General features: G+C 61.1%; 2 protein-coding genes across 3 annotated transcripts in view; both read left to right on the top strand.

The window, feature by feature from the left end:
* The window catches only part of STK40 (serine/threonine kinase 40), a 30050-nt gene extending 21094 nt beyond the window's left edge, over nt 1-8956 (top strand). For both annotated transcript variants that reach the window (XM_064172920.1, XM_064172921.1), the window contains 4 exons: nt 2965-3109; nt 4027-4146; nt 5088-5172; nt 6317-8956. In XM_064172920.1, coding sequence (XP_064028990.1) covers nt 2965-3109; nt 4027-4146; nt 5088-5172; nt 6317-6535 — 569 coding nt within the window. In that variant the 3' untranslated portion in view covers nt 6536-8956. The remainder of the gene's footprint in view (nt 1-2964; nt 3110-4026; nt 4147-5087; nt 5173-6316) is intronic.
* An 841-nt stretch (nt 8957-9797) lies between these two features.
* Nucleotides 9798-13075, top strand: EVA1B (eva-1 homolog B). Its single transcript, XM_064172500.1, has 3 exons — nt 9798-10002; nt 12024-12137; nt 12237-13075. Exons 2-3 carry the CDS (start codon nt 12071-12073, stop codon nt 12641-12643), a joined length of 474 nt encoding a protein of 157 aa, XP_064028570.1. The 5' UTR covers nt 9798-10002; nt 12024-12070; the 3' UTR covers nt 12644-13075.
* The last annotated feature ends 6248 nt before the right edge of the window (nt 13076-19323 follow it).

Here is a 19323-nt window from a genome sequence, read left to right as displayed (position 1 = left end):
CTGCTCCAGGGTGCTGCTCTGTCCTGGGCTCCAGCCCTGCCACCCTTCCTGCCAGCATAGCTCTTCTGCCAGCACTGTGGTTCTTCCAAGGGCTCATCTGGTGGTGGTGTGGCTGGTTGCAGGTCACACAGGCACAGAGCAGGCCACCTTTGGCTGCTCCCACAGCTGAGGCTGTTCAAGACCCTGCAAAGCTCAGCCCCAGTCACAGGTTCCTGCTGCAGCACCACCTGGCCAGACCCTTGGGATGCCATCACCCCATGCTCCAGCGCTGTGCAAAGCCCTTTGCAGCCCCATCCTGTGCTCTTAAAAACACTGTTCCAAACCAGTTCAGTCTGCAGCTTCCCTCTGAGCAATGAGGACATTCCAGGCTTTGACACCACCTTCAGACTCTCGGCATCCCTCTGTCTGTGCTGCCGATGCAGTAGGAGAGGGAGCAAAGATGCCTGAAGGCTTAATCACTGGTTTGGGTCTCCAGAAGAAGCTGTCTTCTGCTGAGAGATGGCTGCTGAAATGTCACTGCAGGAAAGGCTGGAGGAGGAGGAGGAGGAGGGAGAGCTGCCTTTTCTTGAGCACATAAAGCAAAGAATAATTAGTACAAATAACAAATGCTGCAGCAGTGACTCACTGTGTGAGTCAGAGGAAGTCATTCCCTCAGCCCCGTGCTGTGGTGCAGCAGTGGAGATTGCCTTTGTGACCCTCACTCGTGCTGCTTGTGGCTTTACCTTGTGAACAAAGGGGCTTCAAACCACCACTGCCATCGACCAGCTTCCAGGGTGTGTTGGGCTGCAGCAGCTCTTGGGAATGCCTCCACGCAGGGGAGGAACCATCCTGCCCCTTCCACGGCTCCCCAGTAGGCTCCAGTGCCACAGGCTGGATTTGTCCTGGAGGCAGAGTCCTATCATGATGGCCTCAGGCTGAGCTGGATGTGGAGAGTCTCAGTTTGTGCTTCCACACAGACCTTCCCGTGGAGCAGAGGCTGGCTTCAGACTTGGGCCACTCTCCACCAGAAGAACACTTAATCTTCCTGGGCTTGCTTTCCTGCCTCCCCCTGTCTTGTGCTCACTGCCCCTTCGATTCTTGTTTCCTTTGGCTTGGACTTGCAGCAGGACCCATCCGTGGAGCCTGCAAGGCTCAGGGGCTGCCAGCAGTCTGCAGGGAAGGAGAAGAGGAGGGATGTGGGAGCTCCAGCACAGCTCACAGCAGCTCAGCTTACCTGATGCTCTTGGGTCACGCTGAGGTCATTGTCTGTAGCAAAGGGCAGAGCCCTGTGGCTGCCTGCAGTGTGGCTGCCTGCAGCAGGTGCACCGTGGAAAGGGCACCCCCCAGGATCAGCACAGGGTGAAGGGTTGGAGAGCAGCCCTGTGGAAAAGGATTTGGGAGTGTTGGGGGATGACCAGCTGGCCATAAGCTGGCACTGAGCACTGCCAGCCCAGCTCCAGCCTGTCTGGGGCTGATCCCCAGCAACAGGGGCAGGGAGGGGATTCTGCCTCCCTGCTGTGCTCTGCTGAGACCTGCCCCTGCAGTCCTGGGGCCAGCTCAGGAGTCCTCAGCACAGACAGGGACCTGTTGGAGCAGGGCCAGTGGAGGACACACCAATGCTGGGATGGCTGCAAGCCCTCTGCTGTGAGGCCAGGCTCAGAGTTGGAATTGCTCAGCCTGGAGAAGAGAAGGCTCCAGGGAGACCTTCTGGTGGCCTGTCAGTATTTGAAGGGGCTGACTATAAAGCTGGGGACAGACTTTTGGGCAGGGCTTGTTGTGACAGGACAAGGGGTGATGGATTAAACTGAAAGAGGGAGATTCAGAGTGGAGAGAAGGAGGAAATGTTTATGTTGAGGGCTGAGAGAGCCTGTCCCAGGTTGCCCAGAGAGGTGAGAGATGTCCCATAACTGGAACCATTGCAGGTCAGGCTGTCTGGGGTTCTCAGCAACCTGCTCTAGTTGCAGATGTCTCTGCTGCCTGCAGGAGGGTTGGACTGGATGCCCTTGAAAGCTCCTTTCCCACCCAAACCATTCTGTGGCTCTATGAAGGAGGCTCTGAGTGTTCTGCAGTCAGAAGTTTTGAGGGTTTCCATTAATGCTTAGAAAAAAGATTCCCAGGTAGAGTCACAGGAGCATACAGCTTGGAGAAGCCCCTCAGGATCACCAAGTCCAACCTAGAACCCTGCTCTACAGGATTCACCTTGAACTATAGCCCCAAGCACCACATCCAAACCACCCTTAAACACATGCAGGGTGGGCAACTCCACCACCTCCCTGGGCAGCTCATTCCAGTCCCTGACCACTCTCTCCATGAAAAACTTTTTCCTAATGTCCAATCTAAACCTCCCCAGCCTCAGCTTGAGGCCAGTCCCCCTTGTTCTGTCTCCAGTCACCTGTGAGCAGAGCCCAGCAGCAGCCTCTCCACAACTTCCCCTCACGTAGTTGTAGACTACCTGTCACTGCTCAGCAAGCAGCTGCTGTCACTAGTGAGACCTGCCCATGTCCCACAGTGCCACCAGTGAGGATGGCACCACTGCACTGAGCCACACAAGTGACTGGTCACAGCTGCAGCCAGGCTCAGCAGCCCCAGCTCCATCTGATCTGGATTTTGGAGAGGATGGAGACCTACCCCAAGAAGAAGCCTTCTCCTCTTGGCCTGAACACTGCCCAGCCTCAGCTTGAGGCCATTCCTCCTTGTTCTGTCTCCAGTCACCTGTTAGCAGAGGCCAGCAGCAGCCCCTCCAGTGTCCCTTCAGGTAGCTGTAGACAGCAGTGAGGTCTCCCCTCAGCCTCCTCTGTTTCACATTACCCATCCCCAGCTCCTTCAGTCGCTCCTCTTCACATTCACTCTCCAGGCCCTTCCCCAGCTTTGCTGCCCTCCTGGACCCGCTCCAGCACCTCCCCATCTCTCTTGTGTCGCCTTTGGTGGCGGTGCCGCTGTGCTGCAGTGTCTGAAGCCTGTCCCCTTTGTGTCTCCTCGCCGCAGGGCGGCCGTACCGCGGGAAGCCCAGCGACATGTGGGCGCTGGGCGTGGTGCTCTTCACCATGCTCTACGGCCAGTTCCCCTTCTACGACAGCATACCTCAGGAGCTCTTCCGCAAGATCAAGGCTGCCGAGTACACCATCCCCGAGTGAGTATGGCCTGGGGAGCCTCTGGGGGGGCTGCTCGGGGCTTTCCTGGGCAGAGCTGGGGCTGGAGGGGCTTCTCTTCAACTCCCGAGGGTTGCAGAATCACAGAGTTACCCAGGTTGGAAGAGAACCTCTGAGTTCATCAGGTCTAACCTATCACCTCACCCTTCTAATTAACTAACCCATGGCACCAAGTGGCTCATCCAGCCTCCTCTTAAACACCTCCAGGGATGGGGACTCCACCACCTCCCCAGGCAGCTCATTGCAATGAGCAATCACTCTTTCTGTGAAGAACTTCTTCCTAACATCCAGCCTGATCCTGCCCTGGTGCAGCTTGAGGCTGTGGCAGAGGTAGCAAGAACAAAGGTTGCATGCACTGGACACCAAAGATTTATAGAATGGTTTGAATTGGAAGGGACCTTGAAGATCATCCAATTCCAACCCCCTGCCATAGGCAGGGACACCTCCCACTAGCCCAGGCTGCTCAAGACCTCACCCAACCTGGCCTTGAACACCTCCAGGGAGAAGACATCTACAGTCTCCCTGGGCACCCTGCTCCAGTGTTTCACCACCCTCACTGTAAAGAATTTCTTCTTAATCTCCAGTCTAAATCTTCCCTGCTCAAGCTTCAACCCATTTCTTCTCATCCTAAGATCATCCCAGGCTGGGATTGAAGGGCTGGGGAGCAGCTCTGTGGAGAAGGACTTGGGGGTCCCTGGGGGGTGAAAAGCTCAATGTGAACCAGCATAGGAAGCAGTAGCAGAGCTGGGACATCTTGTGCAGAGGTGGGAAAGGCCTGACACTGCGGGGCCAGGGAATCAACCTCCTGGGTCCTTCTGAAGTCCCTTGGTCAGAGCAGTTGGCTCCTCTCGTGCCTGAGCATCCTGCTGCTGCCTCTAGCTGCTGCTCTCTCCCGCAGGGACGGTCGGGTCTCAGAGAACACTGTGTGCTTGATCCGGAAACTGCTGGTCCTGGACCCGCAGCAGCGCCTGACGGCTTCTGAAGTGCTGGACTCTCTCAGCTCCATCATAGCTTCCTGGTAGGTTGGAGAGGAGAGGAGAGGAGAGGGAAATGGCTTCTCTGGCCTCAGGCTGTGTTGTTCCAGCTGTGGCCAGCAGACTGCTGCCAGCAGGACACAAGGGGAGGCTCTGAGATGACAGAAAGATCTTTGAACGCTGTCTCTCAACCGCTGGTGTCTGCTGATGGACACAGCCCAAGTGGCCTGGGCCATGTCTGGCCTTGTGACCAAGGCTGAGATCTGTAAAGCAGTGACATGAGAGCAGTCCTGGGGTACAGGAGGCTGTGCCCTTGTGCTCCCCAGATTGAATTTTCTAAGTAAAGCCCAAGGGTCAGGAGTAGCTGATGTGGACAAAGAGCTGCAGCCAAACAGCCACTTCCTACCAGCTTGGAATTGGCTCTGCTTTATCACCTATGTGGAAGCAGGATGAGCTCTCTGGAGGGGAAGAGCAGGAGATGCTGGTACTGGTACAGGTGGGAAGATGCAGTGTGTGGGATGCCTTTTGAGGGTATTTTTCACTCCAGGTCTGGCATGAACCAACTGGGATGAGATTCTAGTAACCCACTCCAATGGGAATGGATGCTGGTGGTGTTTGGTCTGTGCAGGCTTCTCTGGCCAGCTCTGTGACCTTCTGTCTGTGCAGCACAGCATGCCCAGGCCAAGTTCTGTTGAGTCAGCAGGGAGCTCTGTGAGTTTTGGAGCTGTGGCTGTTTTCTCTCCTACCTATGCAGGAGCTAAAGCTCCACATCCTGTTTTAAAACAGAAATAAAGTCGCTCTGGGGTTCTGATATGATTTCACAGCAGGGCAGTTGTCCTTGGAGAGGTTTCTTTCAGCAGCAGTAGCTGGATTGGTACCCAGACAGTGCTGTGCCACACTTGGGTGCCCAGCTGTGGCTAGCCAGGTGAGATTGCCCTGGCCAGGGTGTGGGGTGAGGGTCCCTGACACTGTGCTGTCCCCCCAGGCAGTCCATGTCCTCGCTGAGTGGCCCTTTGCAAGTGGTGCCAGACATTGATGACCAAGTGGCTAACCCTGAAAACCCTCAGGAGGTAGGTTCTGCTTTCCGTGGAGCTGCTTTTCCATGCTGCTGTGCCAAGTCTGCCATGAAATGAGCTTATAGGCCCAAGTTGGGGAGGATGGTGAGGACCCAGCTGTGGCTGCTGCTCCGAGGCAGCTGAGTCCATCCCCACCTTGTGCAGCAGAAGGAAAGGCTGATTGATGCTGCTGGGACCTGGAGTCCCATCCAGCTGGAAGGGAGCTCACTGGCCCCGGGGCTGGCTAGGGGCAGCACTTGGCCCTCAAAGGCAGCCAAGAGTTGCCTGTGCTGGGAGAGCTGGGAGGAGGCCACAGGGCTGGCCTGGGCTCCCCGGTGAGTTCTCTGGTGGGAACAAACATCCTGTGTCCCTGCCAGCACATTTGGTGCTGGAAGCGAGGGCTGGTGACCTCACTGCCTGGGAGCAGCCTTGGTGGAGCTCGTGGCTATGATGCAGTTGATATTGCCATCAGAGGTCCCCCCCTGCACCGTGAGGCTTGTGAGGATGTGAGAGCTGGAGCCAGGAAGCTCACAGAGTGTCTGGTGAGGTTGGGGTGAGCTGCATCAGGGTAGGGCCACTGAGGTTTCCAGACCTCTGCTTCTGGAGGCAATGAGGAGCCCTGCTTGCACATCTGGCAGCAGATCCATCTCCTGCACCAAAGCCCCCTTATCCCGTGGTAGCTCAGGGCGGTGAGAGGGCAGCGGTGGAACTGGCAGCTCAAGGCAGTCAGAGGGCAGCGGTGGGACTGGCAGCTCAGGGCGGTCAGAGGGCAGCGGTGGCACCGGCAGCTCAGGGCGGTGAGAGGGCAGCGGTGGGACCGGCAGCTCAGGGCGGTGAGAGGGCAGCGGTGGGACCGGCAGCTCAGGGCGGTCAGAGGGCAGCGGTGGGACCGGCAGCTCAGGGCGGTCAGAGGGCAGCGGTGGGACCGGCAGCTCAAGGCAGTCAGAGGGCAGCGGTGGGACCTGCGGCTCAGGGCGGTGAGAGGGCAGCGGTGGGACCGGCAGCTCAGGGCGGTCAGAGGGCAGCGGTGGGACCGGCAGCTCAGGGCGGTGAGAGGGCAGCGGTGGGACCGGCAGCTCAGGGCGGTGAGAGGGCAGCGGTGGGGCCGGCAGAGGCGAGCGTTGGGACCTGCGGCTCTTACGGGGCGGTTGTCCGGCAGGTGAAGGTGACGGAGGAGTGCTCGCAGTACGAGTTTGAGAACTACATGAGGCAGCAGCTGCTCCTGGCCGAGGAGAAGAACACTTTGCATGAGGCCAAGAGCTTCCTCCAGAAGCGGCAGTTCGGGAACATCCCTCCCGTGCGGCGCCTGGGCCACGACGCGCAGCCCATGAACCCTTTGGACGCGGCCATCCTGGCCCAGAGGTACCTTCGGAAGTAGCTGCCCCACAGGAGCACAAAGCACCACTCTGCAGTCTGCCTTTCACGTCGCCTACTACTACTACAGCTCAACAGCAATACCAGTGTCCCGCGGTGGAGAGCCACGTAGCAGTCCTGAGCTCTGCCCCCGGCGGGGAGGGACACACTCATCACTCGCTCTGGAGAGAGAAGACTTTTTAATTCAAGAGCTACTTTTGGAAGCAGCAAACCTCTTGGCATCTTCTGGAATCTTTTTGGTTTTGTTTTGTTTTTTAAATCGAAGCCTAGATGATGACTAATCTGCTTTTAATCATGACTGTAATCTACCTCTCTTGTCTTTTTAACCATGCTGTTCTCTGGATCGAGCAAAAGCCTGTGGGAAAGGAGAAGACTACCAAGGGTGAAGCTGGCTCCCTGGCCGGGGTGAAGCTGGCTCCCTGGCCGGGGTGAAGCTGGCTCCCTGGCCGGGGTGAAGCTGGCTCCCTGGCAGGCACGGTGGCTGCGGAGAGTCGTTTCGCTCCGTGTGGTTTGAATAAGCTGAGATTTACCGGGGGTGGGGAGGGGGAGGTTGTTCTGGAAAGGAAGAAGTCCTTCAAACCTCCCCACTTCCCTTCGTCTGCACCCACTCTGTGTCTGCCCTTCCCGTGCCACCTGGCTTGGCTGTCACCAACCCCGCGGCCGCCACGTGTGGGCTGCAGCACGGCGGCCTCCCAGCGGCACAAACGGCTCCCAGTGACCTGATGTGACCTGGGGCTGCCCGAGGAGCTCAGCTGCTGCCGCAGGCAAGGTTCCTCCTCGCAGCCATCGCTGCAAGGGTGGCATCCTGCCTGCGAGCCAGAGCTTTGGCAGCACTGGGGCCCCTCTCCGACCACTTTTCCCACCTCTCACCGATTCTTTTAGGTCGTAAGGATTTATGATTTAATCGTTTTGTTCTGTTTTGTTTTTCAGTAGCTTATCTAAGGTGCAGTTAAAGTTGCATTAATTCTGAGTTAGCCTTTTCACCCTTCAGTTGTGGTACAGATAGAAGATAGGAGTTATAATGTGAAAAAGCTTCCCAAGATAATCTGCCTAGAGTTTAGGAAGGGGCTGGCTGAAGTCTCTGCTGTATTTGTTTTCCCCAGCTTATCTTGCCATCCCAGCCTTGCCACGAACTGGGGCCTGCCTATGCCAGCCCCACGTGGTGCTGAGGCAGGAGAAGGATGTCCCCTTTGTCACCTGAGGCCACTGGAAGAGCTTCTGCCTGTGCTGAGAACAGGAACGATTGTTTCTGAGCCTCATTTTGTGAACTGGATGCCTGTCTTGCCAGATGAACTGTTCTCACACACATGCCAGGGCTCCCAGTGCCCCAGCCAGGGCTCCTGCTCGAGGCAGCAGCTTTCCAGCTGCCTCCCTCCCCTGCTCCTAGTCCTGTGGCAGCTCTGGCCTCCTCCTCTCCTGCCAGCCTCAAGCTGCTGTGGCCTCAGCTGCGGGGGCTGCCCTGCATTTCAGTGCCAGCTCTGACCCACAGCGAGTGCCAGCAGGGAGTGAGGGGCAGATCTTTGTAGCATGTTGTTGCCTTCTCTTGCCCCAGGCTGGGGTAGTGGCCTGTGTCTGGCCTGGTGCCACCCTACAGGTGTCTTTGTGGGGACAGGGACTGACCCAAACCCCTCAGCAGCATCGGGCATTACCTTGCCTGCCCACTTGTTCCTAGCAGCAGGCAGGGCCTTGTGAACACTAACACAGACCAGAACAGTTGCCCCCACCCCAGCCAGCTGAGCCAGTAGCCTCAAGTCTTAGCCTTATTTATTTTGAAGAGGGTAGGTCTGTCCTGGCACCCCCTCAGCATGCCCTCATTGCCCCTTCTCTGCCACCAGCAGTAGAACAGCCCCACACACACCTTCCCCAGCCCTGAGCATCCTTGGAGCTGGGGGGGGATGTCTCTGCTCTCTCCATTGGGTTTCCTCCTCTTTCCCTCCCACCTCTTTTGTTTTATTTTCCCAAAGTCAAAGCAATATTCTGGAGCCTCTGCAAGGCTCTTTCACCCCCAGCATCCCTGCGCCAATCATCGCCAGTAACTCACACTTGTATTAAAGCAAACTGGAACTGGGGAGGGGTGCGGGGAGGGCTGGAGCAGCTGTGGAGAGGGGTGTGGGGGGGGGGCGGGAGATGTGCGTGGGCAGAGGGGGCCGTGCTGTGGGAAGGAGCCTGTTGTAAGGAGCCTGTTGTAAAGAAAATGGAGGAAGAAAAAAAAAGAAAAAGAGAAAAAAAAAGAAACAAGGAAACCAAAATTGTATAAAGACATTATTTTTGTACTGCCTGGGAGCTGCTCCTGCATGTTGGCAATAAACCTTCAGACCCAGAGCCCGGCGAGCCCGTGGGGATTGGGGGGGAGTGGGACCTGTGAAAAATCACCGTGGGGACAAGCCCACAGCCCCATCTTGCCCCCTTGGCACCCAGATTCCCTTTGCCAGCCCCAGGCTGCACCCAGCCCTCCTTGACTGGCTCAGAGCAAGCCGGTGGGGCAAATGTTGGGCACAGCCCTCATGTCCTGAAGGTCCAATCCAGCAGTAGAACAAGGGGACACAGTCTCAAGTTGTGCCGGGGTAGGTCTAGGCTGGATGTTAGGAGGAAGTTCTGCACAGAGAGAGTGATTGGCATTGGAATGGGCTGCCCAGGGAGGTGGTGGTGGCACCGTCCCTGCAGGTCTTCAAGACAAGACTGGATGAGGCACTTGGTGCCATGGTTTGGTTGACTGGATAAGGCTGGGTGCTAGGTTGGGCTGGATGATATTGAAGGTCTCTTCCAACTTGGTTGATTCTATGTCCAGTGCTGGCATAGGTGGGGCAGATCCTCTTGTCCATGCCAGCAGCTCTTCCCCACGTCACTGCATGTGCCAGGCTGCTAAGTGAGCTGTGATGGGGCCAGGGCACTGTACATGGCCTGGGCTGCTCCATCCCTGTACAGCCAGGAGTGGGGCAGGACCCTCCCCATCCCCACACCTCCTTTGGGCTGGGGGCTGCCCCGGGACCCCCTGCACACCCGGCTGGCTGTGGTGCAATGCAGGAGCTTTGCCCTGCCGGCACGGGGAGCTCCCGCATGGGGACTTGGTCCCTCTGAAGCCAGCCCAGGGTACTCGGCTGGGGTCCAGCACCACCAGCCCAGCCTGGGTCAGGGCACGGCCAGGCCTGCAGCTGCCAGGCATGCACAAGCCAAGGCCAGGATGGGGCCTGCAGCTGCCCGCCCAGCGGCTGCGCTCCCAGCCCCGGGGCGGCTCCGCAGCTGGGCCGAGCGCAGCGTCCCGGGGGAGCAGGACGAACCCCAGCCCCTGGGCCCGCTCGGCGCTGGGCCGGGGCCGCCATTGGCTCGGGCGGGGAGCGCTGACCGCCAGCCGCCTCCGAACTATTTCCTGTTGCTGCGGCGCTAATGCTGAACAGACCTCGCTGGCGCTTCCCTGCTCCAGCCAAAGTGCAGCGGGCTCCGGCTGCCGCTCGCCGTCCCAGCGCCGCCCCGGTGAGTACCGCTCCCAGCCGCCCCTTGGCACTTGCAGGGGGCTCGGGGCCGCAGCGGGCAGCGGGGCGGAGGGGGCACCGCGAAGGACCCCCAAAGCCCCACAGCCACTCAGCGCTGTGGCAGTGGTGGCGTGTCCCGGACCTGCTCTGTCCCCTCGCTTGCTTTGTGTGCAGGGACGCGGGGCTTGGGGATGAGGGTACCAGTGCCTGGCAGGGTTTGAGGGCACAGCGCTCGGTGCCTGTGGCTGGATGCAGAGCTCAGGGCTCCGGGATGCAACAGTTGAGGATGTGGGGATGGGGACCTGGGGTTTGGCGCTTGAGGACGAAGGGCTGAGCGCTCTGGGACCGTGCCCGCAGGCACACCCATAGCTGAGAGTGATCCCAGGTGATGCCCTTGGGGTGCAGGGCAGCCCCAGCTCTGGCTGGGGATAGACACTGGCACTTGCCTGCCCAGCACACGACACCCACTTTTGCCACCTTTCCCCGCCACTCCCAGACTCACACACCCTCTGTACCCACTACAGGGTGGCCCGAATCCCTGCCCTGCCAAGGCCCAGGGTGCCCATCTGAGGCTGGGTCCAGCCCTGTGGTGCCCTCGCCCAGCAGCCCAGCCAGCGGCGGTGCTCCAGGGACCCCATGGCAGGGCTCTGCCCCTTCAGCCCCACAGCAGAGCCATGCAGCTCCCAGCTGCCACTTGTAGGGGCAGGGGGTGCCAGTGGGGCTGCACTCTGGGGAGGGCATCAGGACCTTCCTGGGACCGCCACTGGGCTTGCGTTGGGGGTGGCAGCGTGGCCCGCGCAGCAGCTCGGCGGCTCTGGGCTGCCCGGGGATGGTTCTGCTGATGTGTCACATTTTCTGCATTTCTTTCCTCATTCCTCCCTCCCTGGAGCCGTTTCTGGGAAATGAGCTCGTCCCCTGCCAGGGCTGGGCTCTGTCACCTCCTGCTCTGCCCGCTGCTGTACCCCCTGTCCTGCCCACTGCCCTGTCCACTGCTCTACCAGCTGTCCTGCCTGCTGCTCTGCCCGCTGTTGTACCAGCTGTCCTGCCCACGGCTCTGCCAGCTGCTGTACCCCACGTTCCTGCCTGCTGCTCTGCCTGCTCTTACACCAGCTGTCCTGCTTACTGCCTTGCCAGTTGCTGCACCCCACGTCCTGCCTCTTGCTCTGCCCACTGCTGTGCCACATGCACAGTCCCATAACCTGGGGACTGTGGGACCCCACAGCTGAGGGGGACTTGGCTCCACACCAGCATTGTGGGGGCAGTGAGGAGCTACCAGGGCTGTCTCTCAGTTGCTTGGTGCCAGGCGGGTGGCTGGGCAGGAGGAGGTGGGTGCTCACCCCAAACCCCAGTGCCAGGTGAGAGCCAGGTGTCATGGAGGAGGCAGCCTGAGGTACCCACGGCTCCTCCCCAGCTCCCAGGGCAGATTCCTGTGGGAGCCATGCCAACTCCTCTGTGAGTGGTTAGCATGGAGGCACTTTTCCTCTTGCTGAGGGGCTGTAGCAGGAGCTGGTGGGGTCAGGGTCAGTTCTGCTGCATCTCCCTGCTGCTCAGTGCCCTTTGCACCATGGCTAGGTCCTTGCCCTGTGACACAAGGTCCCATGGCAAACAGATGAGGCTGGAGCTGGCTGGCACAACAGTGGCCTGGTGGGGCACAAGCAGCAACAGCTCCTGCATGCCCTATGGCCCTGCTGGAATGGACAGCCTTGCAGGGGTATGCTGGCACCAACCTTAGCCCTATGGCATGGGTTCTGGCTGGCCCTGTGCCACAGATCTGCTTGGCATGGTGTCCTGGAGGAGCCACATCCATCCCGGTCCTACAGGAAGGATGGAGGTGGGAGCAGGGTGGCTTTGGTTCCACCTGTGAGAGTCAGACCTGCCCAAGCAGCCCAAAGCCTCTGCCTTGGCTGCTGCTCGCTCAGCCCTTGGGGCACGGTAGCACCTAGGTGCAGCCTTGAAAGGGATGGGGGACTGCAGAGGGTCCCAGCCCCCAGTGCCGCCTCTCTCAGCCCCCGTGTCCCGCAGATGCCAGGCATGTGCCATCCGCAGAGCCACTGAGCGCCGGGCACAGGATGGAGAGCCGCAGGCGGGACATGGAGCTGCTGAGCAACAGCATGGCCGCGTACGCCCACATCCGAGGTGAGCTCCGGCAGGGACGCATCCCGCGGGGATCCGAGGGCCACCACGGGCCCTGCAGCAGGCACAGGCCGCTCCTCATGCCCTCTGCTCTCCCCGCAGCCAACCCCGAGAGCTTCGGGCTCTACTTCGTGCTGGGCGTCTGCTTCGGGCTGGTGCTGACGCTGTGCCTGCTGGTGCTGCGCCTCTCCTGCCGCTCCCCCGCGCCGCCCCCGCACCACCCGAGGGACCTCAGCGAGGACGAGGAAGACGACGAGGACGAGGAAGAGGAGGACACTGTTGACCGCGCAGCGTCCGAGTCGCTGCTGCCAGTGACCGAGATCCCGCTGGACAGCCACGGCCCCGGGGACGGGGCTCTGGCCATCAACGTCTTCGCCTCGGCGGAGGAGCTGGAGCGGGCGCAGCGGCTGGAGGAGCGGGAGCGCATCATCCGCGAGATCTGGCGCAACGGGCAGCCCGACATCCTGGGCACCGGCACCGGCACCCTGGGCCGCGTCCACTACTACTGAGCCCCGGCATGGGGGCAGCTGCCCTGGCACCGTGCCTGGCTCCCGCCGTGCCGCCTCTGCGAGATGCTGAGGACCCGGTCTGGGGCCAGGAGATGCGAGGACAGGATGCTGCTCGCTGCCCTGAGCTGGGAGGAGCTGCCATGGACCACCCCTGCGCTGCTGGCATCCAGCCCTCAGTGCCATGGGCATCCCCAGGGCCAGACTTGGCCCCGGTGCTGTGGGGCGCGATGCACTTTGAGCCATTGGTACGACTGCTGGCACCAACCAAGCAGCCCCAGAATGCCATGGGGACGAGGACAAGCACAGGGCAGACTTTGCCAGCCTTGGCTGTGGGCATTTGGAGGGTGGGCACGGCGTGGGTCACGGCCGGGCTGTTCTCCATGTAAGCTGTGGGGCTCTGCCCCTAAACATGGTGCTGTCACACGTGATGGAGCCCAGCGTGGCAGGGTCCTGCATGCCAGGGCACAAGTGGTGCTGAGAGCTGCCTTGCCATTGCCACCTTCCTGGCCAGTGCCTTCCCATCAGCACCACTAAAATTAGCCAGGCCCTTTCCGGCACTGCCTGGCCGGGGTCGGGCCGGATGTGTCCCTGCAGGGCTCTGGGGCCGTGGGTGCTCTCCAGGGAGCTGGGCTGCTCCCCGCAGGGCTGGGCCACATCCTGCCCATGCTCCCGGCCCCTCTGCCCCCCTCCCCAACCCCCACCCAGCAGCTTTATAAAAATAGCTCCTTCCCAGGCCAGCCCCCATGCAGCCTGTGCCAGCAGCATCCAGATGTTTTCCAGATGTGCTCCCGGCTCCTTGCCAGTGGCTGGAGGCCAGGATGTGCTGGGACTGGGACTGGGCTGGGAAACTGTGCATGAGCTGGAAGACAAGGAGGAGGTGGAGGAGGCCCTGGTTCTGCATCCCAGCCCGGGACATGGTGCAGGGAGCGATGGGGACATCTGGCTGCTCCCAGGGCTGGCTGGCAAAGCCTGCAGCCCTGCCCATGGCTGCTGGCAAGTCCACCAGCACCTGGGCCTTTGCAGTGAGCCAGCCCTGGTGGGACCTCCTTGTGCCATGACAGGACCCTCTGTGCCATAATGAGACTGCCCTGTGCCCATCCAACCATGCAGGGACGTGGCAGAGCCCCTGGCACTGCCCTCTGCAGCACCCAGCTCAGAACCATTCTGTACCCAAAATAGTTTATTTTAAACCATATCAATACACCTAGGGGCTGTTGCGTGGCAGAAAGCAGTGCCTGGGCACGGGGTGGGTCTGATCAGTGCAGAGCCAGGCTGGGGGCAGCGGGGCCGGGGGGCACATGGCACAGCACTGGTACAGTGCCTGCAGCACCCTGGGCCACCTGCCGGCCCCGTGCCTGTGAGATTGCAGAGGGTTGGGCACCACCGCCCCCGGCCACACTTAGCAGGGCAGAACCTTCCTCACCCGCTCGATCTCTGCCTGTGGGGAGAAGCTGTGAGGTTTGGGGGGGTGATGGGGACCCCAGCATGGGCACAGCCCTTTGCCAGGGACTTACCTGCAGTGCCTGGCGCTTGGCCCGCTCCTGGCACAGCTCCAGCCGCATGTCCTCCAGGTCCCGCCTGCACCGCAACCACAACGGCTCAGCCGGCGGCCGCTGGGGACCCCTCAGCAGCACCCCAGCACCCCCAGCCCCACTCACAGGTGCTGGACTCGCATCAGGTCCACGAGGATGTGCAGGGTCCGGACCTCAGCCTTCAGGTCCTCCAGGGCCAACATCTCCTCTGGCCGTGGTGCTGCTGGCACCTCCGTGCTCCACGGCAGGACGGGTACTTGTCTTGTGCCAGGGAGAGGGGCACAGAGCCCAGTGTGGGAGGGCCCCCAGGGCTTCTCCTCCCTGCAGGGACCCCCCGCACTCCCCAGGACAAGGCTAGGTGGCCGCTGGCCTGGTACCCGGGGCCGCGTGGCAGTGGGGTGGTTCAGCTTGGCTGTGGTGACTGGAACCGCGTTGAAGCCATCAGCATCTGCCAAAGAGAGAGTGTCAGAGCCTGCTGCTGGCACAGACATGGCACCATGGTGGCTGTGGTGTCCAGTGCCAGCACCCAGTGCTTACCTGGGTCAGGAACTCTGCCCCGCTCGGTGTCAGCTGAGGCACAGGGCTGGAGGGCGCCAAGCCTGGAGATAGCAGAGGAGGTTAAGCGGCACAGCCGGGCTGTGCTCAGCCCTCCCGTGCGGCATCTGCCAGCCCCCATGCCGGGGACCGCACGTGGACATCACCAGCCCCAGCGCTGGGGACATCGCAGTGGCCCCAGACGCCCTGGCACAGCCACATGTGTCTTACTTGCTGGGCACCGTGGGGGCCGCTTTGGCCTTGGCAGGAACTGGGGGAGCAGGAGCCATCCTCTTGCTGGGGGGCAGCTTGGCTGGCTCCATCCTCGCCAGTGCCGGGAGCTCTGGGCGAGAGGCAGGAGCAGGGCTGGTACGAGCACCGCGGCACAGGAAACGCTTCCTGCCCTGAGCCACGACCGTGTCCTGGCACCAGGGACCTGCCCCACACATGGGGAACTCGTCCTGGGCATGTCCTCCTCTCCATCCCCATCCCAGTCCTTCCCTCCTGTCTCTGTCCGGGACTCACCCAGCTGCTCCCCGTCCTGGCCCTTCGCCGTTCTCTCTCTCACCGGCTGCAGGGAGCGAAGCGACTGCCCAGGGGCTGGGAGGGGACCCTCCTTATGCCGCTTCGCCAGGGACCCTTCGGCCGGGTGGGACACCCCCTCCTGCCTTGCTTGCTTGGACTCGGTGTCCTGAGACCACCTCACCCCGACCGCCCTCATGCCCACATTCAGCTCCTGCCTCAGGGCCGTGTTGTGGGATCGGGGACGGGGACAAGAGTCACCCACAGGCGGGAGGGGTGGGATATGTCCCCCCCAGCGGCACTCCACCAGCACCAACTGCCACGGCCGGCAGCGATGCTCGGCAGGACCTAACCAGCCCCATGGCAGCTCTGTGCCACCAACAATCCTGTCCTTGTGCCCAGGGCCTTGTTAGCTGTTCTAGGGGCAGCTGCCCCTCTTGCCAGCCCCGCACCTATCCCTGCCCCCGAACCCTGTGCTCGGTCCTGTACCCAGCCCAGCACCCAGTCCTGCTGTGGTCGGCGCTTCCTCTGCGTGCGGCAGAGCAGGCAGCTGCAACCCTCCCCAGAGCGGCGGCACCGGGCAGGATGCTGCCCCACCACCACCTAGGGTGCAGCAGCAGCCCTCTGCCATCGAGCCCCGGGGTCCCATCAGGACAGACCCCATGGCACAATAGGGTACAGGGTATCAGGTCACAAGCATGTGCCCATGGACCTCCCTGTCCCCATGCTGGGTCACCTGGTCTCTTTGGAGAGCCACCCTGTCCCTGTGGCAGTGCCCTTGTCCCCCTGACGAGCCAGCAGCCCTGATGCTGCCTGGACCCTGTCACCACCAGCAGGCTCCTCACCGTGCTGGCCTCACAAGCACCAAAAATGCCTGCAGGTTTTAGGCACCAGAAGAGCTGGGCACAGCCGCGAGGGCTGCAGGGACTAGGACAGGGATGAGGATGCCCAGGCCCAGGGGCATGGGGAGCAGCTCTGCAAGCCTGGGGCTCCATTGCTCTCATGGGGTCAGTGATGCCCAGAGCTGCTGCCCGGTGTCCCACCAGCCCCTGCTCTTTCTTGGCAGCTCCACCAGCTCCAGGGGCATCAGCAGACCCCAGGAGCAGCACGGCCACCAGGATAGTCCCCATGTGCAGGACCCCAGCGCTGTGGCCACTCCATCCTACCTGCTGGCGTGGAGCTGCCCACGAGGCCGTGCCAAGCGGTGCTGTGCCAGGCTCCCACGTCTGCCACGGCCCCACACCGCGCATGTGACGCCAGAGGAAATGGGCTCCGTGCTGGGAAGGAAGTCGAAGCAGAGAGCACCTCGGTGCTGGTCTATGTCGTGTGCCCATGCCCCATGGTGCTGCCACAGCTGCCCGGCCCCACGGCTGTTCCAACCCACCTCGCAGCTGGCCGTGGGGCCACCCGGTGGTTCTGGCGGGGCACTGGGATCCCAAGGGCTGGATGGGCACCACTGCCAGACTCACCAGACTCTGCATCCCAAGACCATGTTGACTGCCTCAGTTGCAAGAGAGGGAGGCTGGGTGAGGATACTGGCACCACAGGCAGGACTCATTGGCATGACACAGCTCCTTGGATGCCAGGCTTTGGCCTCGTGGAGGCCTCTGGCTCACCAGGGTGCAGAGTCCCAGCTGCTCACCATGGGCACTGGTGCTGGCAGCTCCATGAAGTTACTGGTTAAGAGGCCTCTTCGATGCCAGCTCTGCCCATCTCACCAGCCCTCGACCTCTGTCTGCTGCAGCAGGACAGACGACAGCTTGGGGGTGGGCAGCCCTGAGGGTCACCCCCATCCCGGTGTCCCCTCACCGTGCTGAGGAGCTGGACGACCTCTCCCTGCCGCAGCGGCAGCTGCTCCGTCAGCACCGAGGTGTAGACAGAGCCCGGCAGGGCTGCAGCTCGTGGGCTGCGCAGAAAGGGTAGCTAGAATGGGGCTGGCAGGGTCCCCCCAAGCGAGTCCTCCCGTGGCACAGGGACAGGGTGACTCACCTGGTTCTGGTGGCAGGCTAGGTGCTGGGCACTGTGGCACCAACCATGGCTCTGCCTGCAGGGGAGGAGTTCCACTGGGGCACAAAGATGCCAGCTCTGAGCCAAGGTCCAGCCCTTCAGCACCAGCCCCATGTCCCCTGAGCTCCAAACTGCCCCTAGCATGAGCACCTCTCACCTTCTCCATTGGCACTGGGAGGGTCTTGGGCATCTGCTCCTCTGCAGCATCTCAGTGGCCACCTGCAAGAGCAGAGAGGGAGCTCTGTGCCACAGTGAGGACCCAAACACTGGTGGAGAGCACAGTCCTGAGGCCCAGCTGTGCCAGGCTGCAGATCTGAGAGCCCACGGGGAGCTGTGCCTGCAGCAGCTGGCCCCAAAGCATAACACAGCACATCCCCACCATGGCACCAGCATTCAGCAGCTGCCATCTGAGCCCGTGGCAGCTCGGCAGTGCCAGCGCGGGGCTGTGGCACCACAACTACACAGTGGATAGAGCAGGAGCAACCAGGTACAGCTGCCCCTGCAGAGCACGGAGAGGATCCATGACCCCACCCCTGCTCCCACCCTGTGTCTCACCCCGAGGCAGAAGAGAGCAGATTCCCCCTGACTTTATGCAGAGCCAGCTGCAGCCCCAGGGCCCCCTGCCCCCCCACCCCTGAGCTCTGGGCACTGCTCCTGGCATGTCCCTACCTGAGCTGCACATGCAGGCAGCAGCCAAAACCCACAGGGGTAGGGCCGTGGGGCTGGCACTGGCTGTCAGTCCAGGAGTCACACCCGTCCCTGGACAGCAGCACAAAACCACTCAGGTCTTGCTGTCACCATCAATGTGGAGGGGGAAGTGAAACCCAAACCACAGAGGGGCTGAAACCCACAAACCACAAGCACTCAGGGCTGGCACAGTGCCACTGGAGTCCCTCTACAGAGCAGGGCAGACAGAAGGGTCATGGCTGGTCCCAGGGCTCCTTGGCTGGTCCTGGCCAGCATCAGGTCTAGGCTGGCAGCAGGAACATCCTGATGGACATGGCACTGAGCCAGGAACTGGGAGGCAGCCTGGGGATCAATACTGTGCAGAGGGGCAGTAGAGAGATTCCTGCTGGGGGGCCTCAAGTGTGCTCCTCTCCGTGTTTGAACCTTCAGGCTGAGGAGCTGGATAAAGGAAATGGCTTCAAGTTGCAGCAGGGAAAGTTTAAGTCGGACATGAGGAACAATTTCTTCCCTTACAGGGTTGCAGAGCCCTGAACAGGCTGCCCAGGCCAGCGGTGCAGTTCCCATCCTTGGAGGGGTTTCAAAGCTGTGGAGATGTGGTGCTGAGGGACATGGTTCAGTGGTGACCTGTCAGTGCTGGGTTCACAGCTGAAGGTCTTTCCCAGCCTGAACGATTCCAGTTCCATGATCCTAACACTGGGCATCCTCTCATCCCAAGGGCTTACATTCAAGTGTGAAGGGACCCACCGACCGTTAGCCCACATCCACCTCAACCTGTTAGCCAACACCATTGACCAACCCCAGGCAGGGAGGCTTCTCTGCAGCACAAGAGGACACCTCAGTTCACACAGGCAACCAAAATTCACCCCAAAGGCTGCACCTCCTGTCCCTGGCAGGGGGCCTGGATTGGGTATCTCTTGATCCTGCTCTGGCAGGGGGGTTGGATTAGGTGATCTTTCGAGGTCCCTTCCAGCCCCTGACATTCTGTGGTCTTTAAGCTCCTTTCCAAACCGTTTCATGGCTTTCTGATGGCTCTCACACCTCCCGGTGTTGTGATGGCAATTCTTTGCTTCCAAGGGCAGCATTCCCAGCTGGAGAGCCACATACCCCAGGAACCTCCTGTGCACCACACCCAGAGTCATCACTTCCCAACTTGAGCTTCCTCTCCTGACTGCTGTCTGGTCCAGCCTCTCTCCTCCAGGACAACCATGCTGTAACCATTCCCTTCCCAGCAACTCATCACAGAATGTCAGGGGTTGGAAAGGTCCTTGAAGGATCATCCAAATCCAGCCCTTCTACTGCCAGCTCTTGAGGGTGGCCAGGGGTGTTTGGTTCTTCTGGTGCCCCCCGCAGTGACACCCCTCAGGCAAGCAGCTGGCGAGAGGAGCTCCCCCCCTGGAC

Source organism: Pogoniulus pusillus, chromosome 37 (assembly GCF_015220805.1).
Source record: "Pogoniulus pusillus isolate bPogPus1 chromosome 37, bPogPus1.pri, whole genome shotgun sequence".
NCBI classification, from domain to species: Eukaryota; Metazoa; Chordata; class Aves; order Piciformes; family Lybiidae; genus Pogoniulus; species Pogoniulus pusillus.
The sequence above is the reverse complement of the archived record's forward strand: the minus strand, read 5'-3'. Positions and strand labels throughout refer to the sequence as shown.

What these genes read in the sequence shown, in the direction of transcription:
- EVA1B (XM_064172500.1), top strand. Translation starts at nt 12,071, where the DNA reads ATGGAGAGCCGCAGGCGGGACATGGAGCTGCTGAGCAACAGCATGGCC. An exon ending in CGCGTACGCCCACATCCGAG is followed by an intron (nt 12,138 to 12,236) that starts GTGAGCTCCGGC and finishes CTCTCCCCGCAG; the next exon opens with CCAACCCCGAGAGCTTCGGG.